The 15196-nt window shown below is 44.4% G+C and overlaps 2 protein-coding genes and 1 long non-coding RNA gene across 4 annotated transcripts; all 3 read right to left on the minus strand.

The window, feature by feature from the left end:
- Window positions 1-5421: 5421 nt before the first annotated feature.
- LOC100124147 (cytochrome P450 9e2) lies at window positions 5422-7400 on the minus strand. 2 transcript variants are annotated; one of them, XM_032600992.1, is made up of 2 exons: window positions 7090-7400; window positions 5422-6991 (listed from the first exon to the last, which is right to left on the minus strand). In XM_032600992.1, the coding sequence occupies exon 2, from the start codon at window positions 6891-6893 to the stop codon at window positions 5511-5513; it is 1383 nt and encodes a 460-aa protein (XP_032456883.1). In that variant the 5' UTR covers window positions 6894-6991; window positions 7090-7400; the 3' UTR covers window positions 5422-5510. The 2 variants fall into 2 exon arrangements, with proteins under 2 accessions (XP_032456883.1, XP_001608020.1); XM_001607970.5 differs by lacking the exon at window positions 7090-7400 and having other exon boundaries at window positions 5422-7080.
- A 1426-nt stretch (window positions 7401-8826) lies between these two features.
- On the minus strand, window positions 8827-10509 carry LOC100124146 (cytochrome P450 9e2). The gene has a single exon (XM_001607966.6). It carries the CDS (start codon window positions 10424-10426, stop codon window positions 8912-8914), a length of 1515 nt encoding a protein of 504 aa, XP_001608016.1. The 5' UTR covers window positions 10427-10509; the 3' UTR covers window positions 8827-8911.
- A 626-nt stretch (window positions 10510-11135) lies between these two features.
- On the minus strand, window positions 11136-11970 carry LOC116417575. The gene is made up of 2 exons (XR_004227828.1): window positions 11583-11970; window positions 11136-11502 (listed from the first exon to the last, which is right to left on the minus strand). It is a non-coding gene; the product is annotated as an uncharacterized LOC116417575 (long non-coding RNA).
- Between the last annotated feature and the right edge of the window lie 3226 nt (window positions 11971-15196).

Raw genomic sequence — 15196 nt, forward strand, 5'->3', positions numbered from 1 at the left:
CCAAAACAAGCGTCCTATAAAATCCCCGCGTGTCTAATTCAGACTCCTGGCGCGATACTTTTTTCTCTACTCTCCTTTACACGAGCTGCGAGCAAAAGTGATATCCATTACGGCATAGCCCCCATCGGGGCATATATTCTCCTATTTGCGACTCTGTGCTGCATGCCGGGGGACGAGTATAGAGTACGATATCGCGCGAGAAGACCGTCGTCCCCGTGGGGACACTTGACCGGAAATATACGCAGAGCCCATAAAAAAGACGTATGCCTTTATCGCGATTGTTCGAGAGACTCGCGCGCGCGCGCGTATGCGAGCGACGTCGTCGTAGTCCAGCCTTTAGCGTCGTAAAAAGTCTCCCGTGGAACGAAAAAAAGGAAAGAAAAAAAAAAGTTCAGCTATGGTGCGAAAAGTCATTCGTTTCGAGTCCGTAGTCATCTTTGGACTTTTGATGAAGCTTTCATCGCTATCCCGACGGCTCGATCTCTCGGCGCCTGTACGAGTCTTTTATGGAAATCGTGCTGGTCTGTATGGATTACGGCGTTTGCTTCTGTTTTCGCTCGATGCGAAGTCGGCGCTGATGCTTCTCCGCGATAACTGTTTACTGCTCATCGTTAATTTCTCCTATTCCAGATCGATTTTAACTTACACCTAAATAATTCAACGCAGAGTAAAAAAAATCCAGACTCGCCAGCAGGACAAAGTATCTCACTCCGTCTCTTACCAGGATATCGTCGCCCGCACCCTCTCGTGCCCGTGTCCCCTTATCATACGCAAATAAGAAAGTCTCGGGGCAGCCAGTCTCTTTTTCTTTCCCAGCTCTCTCTCTCTCTCTCTCTCCCTCTCTCTCTCTCTCTCTCTCTCTCTCTCTCTCTCTCTCTCTCTCTCTCTCTCTCTCTCTTCGAATCCGCGAGACACCCGCGCGTCTCTCGCGCGCTGCACACATATTCGCGTGAATATTTGAACGGTCCTTGAGCGCCTGGCCTCTGCAACCCCGACAGCAGGCTCTGGCTGTGCATGTGCGCGGACTACCCCCAGCAGCCTCTGCAGTAGTCTCAGTAGCGGTGAATTATTCAGGACAGTCCCGAGGGAGCTGACGACGACGGTTATACCTTTATATCTCAGCTGCTGTATGCGTGTGTGCGCAGTGTCCCGCAGATATCGCGCGCTCGGACTGTCGAGCGTTTTTGTTGTCGGGCTCATATGGAGAGGAGGATTTTTCTCGGATTTATGCGGAGACGTATGCGCCGGGGGTGTCCGAGGGACTTCGTGGACGTCGGCTGAGTAGCGGCGGAGATGAGTTTTTAATGGCTCGAGTTTAATGTCCGGTTGATGGTTTTGAGGTGATCCTTAGAATTTTTATATAAGATTTTAGAAATAGGAGTGACTTCGACGAGTAATATTTCTCTGTAAAACGGATATAATTCCAGGAACTGAGCAACAATTTAATCAATTCGCAAAATTGAACAGTAGGAGGGAGAGAGAGAGAGAGAGGATTGTTTGGAAGTAATCTGGAACTGGGGATTTTCCTTGTAGTCTGTTTCACTACCCACTAAGCAGACGCGAGAGTCAATAGGAGCAACAGCAAACAGCCAAGTGGTTCGGCAAATACACGTCGGTATGGAAACACAGAACAAATAGCGACAGGAGAGCACAGGGATGTTACAGGAGGAGGTTGCTTTTTTCACTATTCTTAAACCTCGTAAACACATCTTGTTTTTGCATGTTTGCTGAAGGATTCGCTTAATTTGGACGCACGTGTTTGCGCCACTTCATGAGTGAAACTTTTTTGTGTGGATGTGATTTGAGAAAAGCGTACTTTTATTCGAATTATGCCTCAATTGGATTATTTACTATAATGATCAAGTAACAAATCCCCTTGCCAGAGGTAAATTTTTTGTGACCTAAGCTTGCTACAAAGATTCTACGACAATAACGAAATACATTTCTTTTTTTTCTTCATATTTTCTCTGTAATTAATGTCGCGAAATTTCAATGAAAAAACTGTTTGATATTGATTATCCATTAAGTAGATACGATTATCAAAAGTACTAAAATTAATAATAAATTTCAATTGCAATCGTTTAGAAACTTTATTATGCTATTGTGCAGAATACTTACTATCTATACTACTTATACAATCAGCATCGAATGCGAATGCGATCAACATAAAAGAAGAAATCTGTAGAATGATGCGGAAAAATTGCGAACTGCGATGATTTTACAGCTCGTACCGACACTAGATGCATCCACTATATATTGACCTACTAAGGGTCAAGAATGTGGTGCGGCACGCGGAGAATGCGGCCGATATCCTTTTGTGGTACGGCAGATTCCTGTTTTTTCTGCAGTGCATAATTTTTTTTCTAGAGTGCAATTTTTTGACAATTTGAATTTATTAATTTATACAAAAATATATATAGTCGCCTTACAAATTAAGATACTTATTATTTATTTATGATTTGGAAAAAATTGCCAAATACCTTAAAAATAACTTTAAAAACAATTAAATCTTTTTTTAATTATTGATCAAAAATATACTATGAAATAAAAAATGATTTGTCAATTTTCAGATGCTGCAATATTGCAGTTAACAAAACAATTCTTACTTCCAACTTTTTCCTCGAAACCTTCTGAAAAACCACACCCTAATGACAAGAAGCTCCGCATCAGCAATTGCGCTTAATTTCTCTCCCTCGGCTTAAATAATTTATAAGTGTGCACACACACACATCTCGCATTCGTTCATCGTCTTCGACGTTGGAGGTAAGTATACCTATATACATACTTACTGCCCGCATTCGCGGAATTTCGCTCCCGAGAGATTCGGCGCGGCGTTTGAATTCCTCCACGCGCATTCATCCTTTCTTTCTGCTTCACTTATACTTACACACAACGTATATGTAATGTGTATACATGAGACTAAAATATATACACTGCAATTGCATTTTACGCGCAACCTATACCGGCGCTTTTTTTCTCCGGCTACCGCGGCGCTGCGGAATCGAAATTTAAATCCCGAATGACGTAAATAAAGCTCGTTCATTGCGCCGCGGCGCTTTTTTTAAAATTGGCTTTGCATTTTTTGTTCTGCGGTGCAACAGGTTTTTGTATATTGCGTTTCGCGCGATGCAATATTTCTGTAATGGTGCAGCGGAATAACGTTACTGCTCACGGATGAAGTGCGCACGATTGCACGCATGGATCGTTGTTTGAAAAATTTTCGAACGTGTTTTTAATTATATAAAATTGATTTATATTCCGGTTGAATGTGGCGCAAAGATTTTAATTAAAAAATTAATTCACTGGCATCGGTTTTCAAAACGTAAAGAAAAAAAATGCATTGTCACGACTCGTCACACAAGTGCACATTGCAATAACTCCACTTGCAGTGCACTTCAAGATCATCATCATAACGCTCGGAGAAATATCGACAACAAGAGGCGCGTGGCCGTCACCTTGACGGGTCAGGCGCGAGCCAACTGATGGGTATATAGCTGCAGCTATATACATATAGCAGATGCCGGCGGGAGAAGAACGCGATGGTTTAAGTGTATATACATACACGCGCGAATGCCAGGTGCCAGGACAGGTGGATCGGAATAAGAGCTGCTCTCCCGGTAATTCCAGCGCACGCGATGCGCACTTTGTTATAACGCGTTTTTATATAGTTGAAAATATTTTTAAATTGGTAAATTGAGATCGTTTTGCGTGAGTTTTTCGTGTGAATTGATATGGCGCAGATAGGTGTCTCTCCGATCAACCGATGCATAAAATAAGAAATTAGAATTCAATTCAATTTTACCGAATATTCATAAATATTTAGAAAATCAATTATAACTGTTTAAAGTACATCATAATGCCCTTGAAACCCGTACTCCGCTAAACTTAAACTATTCCAGTTATTATACCTCCCAAAACTAGCTCGATCATCATCACCATACAAATCGCTATGAACGCGCGCTAGCATAAATGCAGATGCTTGACGATCGCGAAACGCGATATAAGGAATAACTACGCCAAGCGACGCTCCGACAGTAGTATACAGCCAGGAATAATATTCTCGACGCGAAAAGCATTCGAGTCACTTGGTCACTTGGTATTCATTCGACGGAGTCATTCCTCGGCGCAGATCCGACGCTGGGAATCTCGCGCCCACGGCGCGAGGAATTGAGAGACACGCCGGAATAGTAGCTTCGTCGTCGTCGTCCTCGTCGTTGGTTGGGAAAATTCGAAGGGCGGTGGACATAGTCGGCTCGGCGAGCTATGCGCGACGACGAGATACTTGTACTTATTCCGTGCACGAAGCGCAGACGCGCTGCATGTTTCTATGGTGGAGCTGGACATACGTGAGGTGGACTGAGTGTAATTTGGATTCGTATGGGCGTGATTATAGGCTTTTTTTAGAACTGGCGTTTCCATTTGCTGATTGTCGTTAAATATGGCATATAAATATATAAAGATATAGACTTATCAAGAGATGATAAATGTAGATATCATATTTCGTTTTAGCTTTGATTCCAATGGCGCAACCTTGCTAACAATGACACGACTAATTAAGCTATTTAAAATTAAGAATTTTATTCGCGATTAATTATCGCGCTTCAACATCACCACAATTTATTCCCTCGTCTTTACGATCATAATATCCTTATATATAACAAAGAACGTTAAAAACTTTCCAAAACATCCAAGGAAAACAAAACAATCGCTAATCAGCCCAACTCGTCATCCCCATTCCCCGCGCACATACCTCAGATCCCTTAAAACGCCCACTCGGCATTCCATCCCTCGTTGCGCCCGAAACGCCCCCGAATCGAAGATTTCCCTCGAAGCGCCGCGCCACATAGCATCGTCCGCAAAATCGCGTCTCCGCGCGGCGGCACTTGCCTCGTCCAAATCCACCCTCTGCGCACACAATACGCATACCAGCCAATCCCAATTTCCTCTTTCACGCGTTACGCACGAGCTTGCCCCCCCCCCCACACACACACACACACAAGAATCCCCGAAGACGTTCTATGCTGAGCGCAGCCGAGACAAAAAAGAGAAGAAAGAAGGAATGTCCCGGGGTCCTGTGTTACACAAAGGGCCGAGAGAGAGGAACGTCGCCCGTTTTGTTATAGAAGGAACTTCAATGGTTGCGCGTGCGTGCTGACAATGAGGTCCTTTTCCGGCCGCCGGCTTGGATTTGAGACTGAGCAGCGGCGTTCCACGAAAGGCCGATTTTTTCCGAGCGCGCGAAAGAGAGCTGTATACTCGGGTATCGCCGGAGAGATTTTCCGGGTAGATCACGAGGTCCGCACGCATGAGTATATTGGGACGGATGACGTAGGAGAGCGGTTTTTCTTTTCTATGTTTTTTACGCGATGTCTTGGATATCGACTACCGAGTGTACTCTATACGAGAATAAAAGATGTGAGATTGTTAATTAAATAAACGAATATTTATTCTTACTTTACATACGTTACGTTTTTATGAAAGATATAATACTAAATCTTCCGTTAATTATCTCAATTCCTAGATTCGATGGCCAGGGAGAATCCCTTCTCCGGTACCAAGATGAACTTCTTCCTGTCGTAAGTAAGCGGCGAGCACGTATTCTCGTTGGGCTTGAACGAAAATTTGGCAAGCAAGTGGAAGAACAAAATTTTCACTTCCATTGTGGCGAATCTGTAACCAATGCAGCTTCTGGGTCCGGTACCGAATCCGAGGTTGATTGCGTCATTGATCGAAACTTTCTTGTGGACGTATCTCTCCGGGTCGAATTTCTCCGGGTCCTCGTAGTAATGAGGGTCGTGATGTAACGCGTAAGACGGGATCCAAACGTTCATACCTGGTTTCAGGGTCAAGGGTTTGCCACCGGGTAATGCCGGTGGTATCTCCAAATCGGCTCGACACAGTCGGTCGAGCATGAAACCCTGAGTGTGCTTTCGTAGGGTCTCGTTGAAGATAGCGTCGAGGTACTGCATAGCGTTGATGGCATCGTAGGTTGGTTTTCCGTTGGTGTCACGGAGAACTTGGTCAACCTCGTCCTGGAGCTTTTTCTGGACGTCGGGGTTGATCGCGAGCTCGTGAGCCATCAGACACATCTGGGAAGAGGTAGTGTCGAATCCGCCGAAGAAGAAGGAGAAGACCTGAGCCGTCATCATGTTCAAGTCCATCTCTAGGCCCTTCGAGCCTTTGCTTCGCGCGTCCATCATTAGCTGCAGCATGTCCGGTCTTGTGATGCCCTTCTCGTCCCTTGTTTTGACCGTGGTTTTGACGATGTTCGTGAAGAAGTTGACCACCTTGGGGGTGACGAACCTCAGGTTGAATAGCTTGACGATCGCCGGGAAGGACCTGAACAGGAACATCTTAAACGCCAAGACTCCCTCCAAATTGGTCGCCTGCCTTCCAAGTACGTAGAAATCGTTGTTGGGATCCTTTAGCGTGTCGACACTGATGCCAAAGGCACAAATGGCTATCACGTCGTTCGTGTATTTGGCGAACAAGTCCTTGGTAGCGATGAATTTTCTCAAATTCGCCGGCAGACCGTCGACATACTTGACAAAGTTCTCCGCGCATTCGACCATCAGATGGAACATCGCCTTTAACTTGCTCGACGTAAAGGCCGGCCTCAGAATGCTCCTCATTTCCCGCCATCTGTCTCCCGTCATGTTGAAGAGGTTAGCTCCGAACATCGGGTCCATGTCCTCGGTGGCGAAGGCCAGGTGGTCCGGAAACTTGTCCGAGTTCTTGATCGCGATCGTTTTGATGATCTCGAGGTCGCGAAGCAAAATCACCGGTCTAGCGTTGAAAACAAATATGCCGATGTACTTGGTTTCCGGATTGGTCTTGTACAAATCCACGAGCGCCTCGGTGACGTGCTTCCTGAAGAGGAACGGGCCGGACATGTTGCCAAAAAATGGCCATCCTGGCACGTAGGGAACTCCCAGATCCTCGAAGTAGCTGAGCCTTTTTTTGAAGAAGTAATAGATCAGGCCACAGGCACCTAAGATCAAACACCAAGTACAAAACTCCATGATTTTCACGGTTGCAGCGTCTACTGCGCAACTAGCATGAATGAAAATAGATTTTATACTAACTTACTACTGGTTAGCTCGATCAGTGAGGTGTATTGCGTCGGTCCCCACCAGCCGGGTGTAAATATGCTCGCGTATCTTATCTTGCAATTAACTCACTGCTGAGCATCTGTGGGTGAACGAACAAAGGCGAAGTCGAAGTTTGCTGAATTGAAGTCGTCACGATGATTGTCGGAAAGATAAAGATGCTTTTTCGAGGGAGATCGTATTTTTGTCGATTAGCACGCGTGTTTGCATGAGCAGTAATATGAATTCTTATTCATAAGGTAGATGCATATTTTTTTCCTCAATTGCAGCATTATTTTAATTATGCGCTGGCATAAAGCAACCTTTTTAAATAGCTTATTCGCTCGAATAATTCTTTTTTTTTACTGTTTATTTTGATGTATTTGCATTATTTACTTATTATTTAGAAAAAAAAATTTAATTTCACTTGTCTAAAATGTTTGAACAAGAGCATAGTTGCCGTGTTAAAAAATAGTCACGTCAGTCCCGCTTAACATGTACGAAAAAACACGAAAATAGGTCCACGCGTTGCAAAAATATGGTGTGCACCATGGGCTAAGTGGGCTTTCTATGTTTTCGGCGAAAAGCTCTTTTGCGATTCGAATTCAAATTTGTATTTAAATTTTCATGAGAACGACAAATGGAGCAATGATGCCGAAACAAAGCAGTTTTGAAATGGCCCTCTCGTACCAGCCTAAACTCTCTGAGTTTGCGTCAGACGACAATAGGTGGCACATGGGCACTTTTTCATTTCCCTTATAAACAATTTGCCGACTAGCATAGATATAGTAGTGTGCCACCCATGCTAAAATTGCCTTGTTTGGTCTGCTGCTTCCGTCGTTCATGTTATTTCTGAGGTATGTCTGCAGTCACCTCCTTCTCCTTTCATTAAACGATTTATTACTGAAATAATAAGTAGTCAATTCACTTGAAATACAAATGGGATATAGTTTAACACATGACCCATCGACATGATTTTTTTCTCGAGGTAATGATGTTTAGTTTCAGAGATATGAAGTTTTAAATCACCTTTTTCATTTTATCTGCCGAACGAAGCGGTCGATCCCGAAGACCAAACGATGAAAAGTAGGTAATTTTATTCTCTTTCGAATGCATTATATCTGAATTGTTTGTAACAATGGTATGATTGAAAAAAACGCAGCAAAAATTTATTGTAAAACTGTGATGTTTCGATGTATACACATCCTACGTAAAAGTATTGATCGCACTTGACTCTATTGAATGATTCGTCCATGCATCATGCACACGTATCTATAAAAACTCTACTTAACCTTCAAAAGTAAAAAATTAAAACGCGCGTCTAACGTTGCTAGTACTATTAGAATTCGAAAAACAATAGTATATTACGATACAAGTGGCGTAAATAGTCCATTACGGCACGGCGTGATTACCATACCATTATCATTATCTTATATTATATAATATGATATTACCATTATCCATTACCCGAGCGTAGCGAGGGAGCTAAACGCCGTGTCGTATCAGACTATTTATGCCACGAGTATCGTACGCTATTTTATAGCACTGACTAGCATAAATCCGCTGTCACGCCTATCCGTGGCCTAAACAGTCCATTTTTGCACCGTGTAGTTAGCGCCCAAGCGTAGCGAGACGGATGACGAAGGTGAGCGGTTTTTATTTTCTGTGTTTTTTACGCGATGTCGTATGGATATCGGATATACTGAGTGTGCTCTATACGAGAATAAAAAATGTTAGATTATTAATTAAATAAACGTATTTTTATTCTTGCTTTACATACGTTACGTTTTTATGATATAATACTGAATCTTATGTTAATTATCTCAATTCCTAGGTTTGATGGCCAGGGAGAATCCCTTCTCCGGTACTAAGATGAACTTCTTCCTGTCGTAAGTGAGCGGCGAACACGTGTTCTCGTTGGGCTTGAACGAGAATTTGGCGAGCAAGTGAAAGAACAAAATTTTCACTTCCATCGTGGCGAACCTGTTGCCGATGCAGCTTCTGGGTCCGGTACCAAAGCCGAGGTTAATCACGTCGTTGATCGAAACTTTCTTGTTGACGTATCTCTCCGGGTCGAACTTTTCCGGGTCCTCGTAGTACTGTGGGTCGTGGTGTATCGCGTAAGCCGGGATCCAAACGTTCATACCTGGTTTCAGGGTCAAGGGTTTGCCACCGGGTAGTGCCGGTGGTATCTCCAAATCGTCTCGACACAGTCGGTCGAGCATCAAACCCTGAGTGTGCTTTCGTAGGGTCTCGTTGAAGATAGCGTCGAGATACTGCATAGCGTTGATGGCTTCGTAGGTCGGTTTTCCGTTGGTGTTACAGAGGACTTGGTCGATCTCGTCCTGGAGCTTTTTCTGGACGTCGGGGTTGATCGCGAGCTCGTGAGCCATCAGGCACATCTGGGAAGAGGTGGTATCGAATCCGCCGAAGAAGAAAGAGAAGGCCTGAGCCGTCATCATGTTCAAGTCCATCTCTAGGCCCTTCGAGCCTTTGCTTCGCGCGTCCATCATCATCTGCAGCATGTCCGGTCTGGTGATGCCCTTCTCGTCCCTCGTTTTGACCGTGGTGCTGACGATTTTCGTAAAGAAGTTGACCACCTCGGGGGTGACGAACCTCAGGTTGAAGAGCTTCACGATCGCCGGGAAGGACCTGAACAGGAACATCTTGAACGCCAGGACTCCCTCCAAATTGGTCGCCTGCCTTCCAAGGACGTAGAAATCGTTGTTTGGATCCTTTAGCGTGTCAACACTGATGCCAAAGGCACAAGTGGCTATCACGTCGTTCGTGTGTTTGGTGAACAAGTCCTTGGTAGCGATAGATTTCCTTAAATTCGCCGGCAGACCGTCGACGTACTTGACGAAGTTCTCCGCGCACTCGACCATCAGGTGGAACATCGCCTTTAATTTGCTCGACGTAAAGGCCGGCGACAAAATGCTCCTCATTTCCCGCCATCTGTCTCCCGTCATGTTGAAGAGGTTAGCTCCGAACATCGGGTCCATGTCCTCGGTGGCGAAGGCCAGGTGGTCCGGAAATTTGTCCGAGTTCTTGATTGCGATCGTTTTGATGATCTCGAGGTCGCGAAGCAAAATCACCGGTCTCGCGTTGAAATCGAAGATGCCGATGTACTTGGCTTCCCGCGGATTGGCCTTGTACAAATCCACGAGTGCCTCGGTGAAGTGCTTCCTGAAGAGGAAAGGGCCGGACATGTTGCCAAAAAATGGCCATCCTGGCACGTAGGGAATTCCCAGATCCTCGAAGTAGCTAAGCCTTTTTTTGAAGAAGTAATAGATCAGGCCACAGGCACCGAGGATCAAACTCCAAGTGAAAAACTCCATGATTTTCACGGTTGCAGCGATCTACTGCGCAACTAGCATGAATGAAAATAGATTTTATACTAAGCATAGTTCCATGACTGTGTCGAGTAACCTTGTTAGCTCGTTCAGTGAGGCATATCGCGTCGGTCCCCACCACCTCTGACGCTGTAGATGCAGCCGGGAGTAAAGATGACTTGCGTATCTTATTTTGCGATTAACGCGCTTGTGAGCATCTTTTGGTGAACAAATACACGCGAAGTTGAAGTTTGCTGAATTGAAATCGTCACAATAATTGTCGGAAAGACAAATATGCTTTTTCTAAGGAAATAGTATTTTTGTCGATTAGCACACGTGTCTGAGAGAGAAAATTGTTGCGATGACAGTGATATGAATTTTTATTCATGATGTAGATGAATGATCTTTTCCTCGATTACCGAATTATTTAAATTAAGTATGCGCTTGCTTAAAGCTACCTTGTTAAATCGCTTGTTCGCTCACCATTAACTTATTATTTACAAAAAAAAAATTGAATTTTACTATTTTATAATGTTTGAAAAAGAGCGTAGTTGTCGTGTCAAGAAATATGGTGTGCACCACGGGCTGATTAAGCTTTTTTTGTTTTCGGCGAAAAGCGCTTTTGCGATTTAATTTCAAATTCGAATTTTTTTTCAATTTTCATGAGAATGACAAGTGGAGCAATAACACCAAATCAAAACAGTTTTGAACTGACCTTCTCGTCCCCGCCTAAACTCTCCGAGTTTGTGGCAGGTGACAATATGTGGCGCATGGGCATTTTTTCTGCTCCCTTATGAACAATATGCAGCCGAGCCTAGAAATAGTGGTGTGCCACCCATACTAAAACTGCCTTGTCTGGTCTGCTGCCTTAGCCATTCATGCTGTAACTGCAACGCGCAGTCTTTTATCCTCCTACACCATTGATTGTATAAGATTCATTACAGGTGCAGTTTGGACGATTGCGGCTGCCTCTTGTTGCAACATCTGAAGCCTTGGCTGTATATACACATCCTATCAAAAAGTTTCGATCGCACCTGACTTGTGAATAAGTCGTTCATGCATCATGCACACGTATCTAAAAACTTTTTCAAAATTCAAAAGTAAAAAATTATTAAAAAAATTATTATAAATTATAAATCTCCCAAAATCAGAAGCTACTAACCATAATTATCGTCACCAGGCCATCCCAAGCCGTCAATCCTTATAATAGAAACATTTTACGGTTGAAGTAATCCAGTCAATCGCGAGACATTTGATTTACGTAAGCGAGCGAATAAAGACACGGCGACTACCGTTGGCCGCTTTTTGCCCCGGAGAAATGTGCTCCCGTACGCGTATACATATAAGTTTCGCCGCGAGAAAGGGAGACGTGATTCTCGAGACATTAAGAAGGCCCCCGAAGGCTGTGACTTTAAATTTGCGCTGCGGAATCCGTTCCTACCAAACTGGTTTCGACCTGGCAATTAATTCGATCTGACCCGTTGCGCCGTATAAAACGAAGGAGCGACTGCTGCTGCAGAGAAGAGAGAGTGAGAGAGACAGAGCGAGCAAAAGAGATACGTATGCGAGAAGTTCGTGGACGCCGAGCGTAATAGAAGGAAGGAGAAAAGTAAGCGCAAAAAGAGAGTATAGGGAATGAAAAAAGAAGGCGAAAATTGAGGCGGAGAGAGGAACATCGTGCTCGAAAAATTTATGCTTCGAGCTGAACATTTTGCGCTTATAATTTCCGAAGACATGTCGCGTTTTCGCGAGTTTTGGAGTATGCGTTTGCTGTTCGAAAAAATCGTATGCAAGATCGTTTAGACACTTTGGACTTGTAATATCGTGACGTTGTACTTTTGAATTTATTTAATTAAAAAAGGAATGGATTCAATTTAGGATCCAAAACTCGAAGGTCACCGCAATTATGCTTCGGTTAATTTAACAAATAAACATCCGCAGCTTACGTGCCCGAGTTCGATCGATGCCGTGTAAGATTTCAACAGGTAACAATGAGAAGAGCAAACGTGATAGAAACTTGATACACACGCAGTCCTGGCGTCTCGTCGACACGTGCGGAAGCTCAGACCGCGAACTGATCTCTATTGCTTTACCAAAAAGTGGGCGCGTTCGAGATTCTTATAAAATTAATTTCGTTCTCGTCTTATTTCGGCGCAGCCGCGCTGTTTACTCAATTTTGAGAGCGGATACGCGATCTTAATTGAAGTTATAATTTACAGTAAAGAATTTTTTTTTTAATTAGTATGTATCTTTTTACAAAAAATTTTAATAACAAATGAAACATGGTAAATCTTATAATAATTGTCAATTTTAATACATTGCCACAAGCCACATCTAAATCAAGCCCTTAACCATCTAAACAACGATTTCCCCATAAGCACACTCTACATAACAATAACGGGTCGCGCGAAATTTCGGTTACACACACGCAACCACCCTTCAAAAGTAAAAACCAGTCCACGCTCTCTCTCTCTCTCTCTCTCTCTCTCTCTCTCTCTCTCTCTCTCCAAACTTTTCCACTCGCCCAAACTTCCAACAGCCAAGCCAAAGCCATTCGAATATACGTTGTAAGGATACCTACGCAGCAACAGAGAGCAAACGTAAAACTATACGACGGCGCGTGCCACATCCCATCTACACACACACATACAATCTCAAAGGCATCAGCCGCCTCTCCGGCATCTGTCGGGGCGCGCAGTTGGCTTCGCTTATCCGTAGCAGATATACGTACGTATAGGAAAAGACCGGTGTGCTACGGCTCTCTCTCTCTCTCTCTCTCTCTCTCTCTCTCTCTCCACGTGGCTGGGCTGCCGCTGCAGTATATAGACACAAAAACGCTTCCGCAGGAAGCAGTTCTTCCCCTGTGCTGCCGCAGCGGGCCGATGCTTCTCTTTTTTTAGGCCACGCGTGGCCGCCTCTCCCCCTGTTATAATATGACGTAGGTTCAACGGCGACTTCGAGAATTTTCGAGGGGCTGCAGCTTGTTGCACTCGTCGTTTTGTATATTGGAAGCTTCCAGTAGGTGGAACTGGGCTTTTGGATTTCTCGGTATGGAAAGGAGAGCGAGAGATGCGCTGAGGGAGTTTTCGGAAGTGGGATATTCGAGAGGGTGGTTTGCTCGGTTTTTATACGGAGTTTCGTTTTATTCTTGAGCGAGAAAATTAGGGAGGAGTATTTACGCAGCTAATTCGACAAGACTTACACGTACGAGCTGATGTCTCCGGCGCGTGTTTGGACTTTAAAAGTCGTCTAAACAGGCGAATCTTGTTCTGCTTGATTCTTGCGGAATTATTATGCGAGCGTGCCGAATTAGCTGTGTATAATGCGTCTTATTAGCATTTGCTCAAGGTCCCATTTGTGCCCTAAGGAATCGCCGCGAATTTATTATAAATAACCGCAATCAAACAAGTTACACGCTTTAAAAGCCCTCGTCATCAATATCCAGCAAAAAATCTCGCGCTAATTAAGCAACTGCAAATATTTAAAGAGCGTACACCCAAAAAAAAAAACAAGCAAACACCCTGTCAAAGTCATCAAAAATCAAATAACACCGCGCACACGCAGTACCGCAAGCTCGTATCACGAGATGCGTATACCTATATATATATACAAGACGCGGAAAAGGGTCCAGCGCTCGCTGCGGCAAAAAACTGCGAGAGAAGAAGGTGGACTGGAGAAGGCACACGAGGAACTCGTAAATTACTCGTCCGCGCGCGCGCTCGCACGGCCCGTAATTGCGGCCCCCCGAAAACGTCTTCTCTGCCCTCACGTGTGTAATTGCGTCGTGAGCATGCACGAGGCTCATTTTTTCTTTTTTTTTTCGAGTTTGGCGTGGGCAGAAAATCGCGCCGAAATTCCGAGGATTGTTTCCTAGTCGCTTTTCGGAACTGCTATTGTATGTTACATATATACTTATTTTTAAAAATTCACTCTAATTTCGGAGTATAAGAATTTACGCTACATTTAAAAAGTCAGAGCAGGAAATGAATGAGGAGTTTCCAGCAGAATAGAGGCCAAGTCCGAACCGCCAGCAAAAGAGAGAAAGAGAGAGATGACGTTACGTAGACTAAAACCGTAGAGAAAAGAGCCCAGGGGGAGGGGACCGAGTCGGGCCCCGGCGGAAGAACACAGAGGATTTCGCAGTTGCCGATGCAGCACCGTTGCGCTCTGCTTTAGACCGCCGACGTTTAAACGGTTAAAGGGGCGTACGAGCATTTTCGTGAGCGCGGGCCGACTCAGCCACCCTGATTTTTCTTTTTAACTATCATTTTGGAACTCTCTCGAGCGACTCTAAACGATGAATTACGAGGACTGAATTTCTCCATGTAAAATATAAATTGAATATAAATTTAACGTTGTATAATTCACATTCGACAATTCAGCACCCGAAAGTATAAAAATTAAAAGCCCGCAACGCACAAAAATCCTACAAAGCGTTACGCAAACGTTTCCACTCGAGACTCGCACAGGGTTGCAAAACAGGCCTGCGCACCCCTCGCTCACTCGACTCACCTATTCCATCCGCCGCGAGAGCCCCTTAACACATCGGTCCCGCAGCTTTCATCCTCTCTCTCTCTCTCTCTCTCTCTCTCTCTCTCTCTCTCTCTCTCTCTCTCTCTCTCTCTCTCTCTCTCTCTCTCTCTCTCTCTCGCCTCTTTCCTTTCAGGCCCTCGTTCCGTCCGACACACTACATATATACACTCTCGCACAGGGTCGTCCCCGAAGAAAGAAAGCGAAAAAGAAAACGGCGCGCAGAGAGAGAGAGAGAGAGAGAGG

The sequence above is a fragment of the Nasonia vitripennis genome, chromosome 5, assembly GCF_009193385.2.
Source record: "Nasonia vitripennis strain AsymCx chromosome 5, Nvit_psr_1.1, whole genome shotgun sequence".
Lineage (NCBI taxonomy): Eukaryota > Metazoa > Arthropoda > Insecta > Hymenoptera > Pteromalidae > Nasonia > Nasonia vitripennis.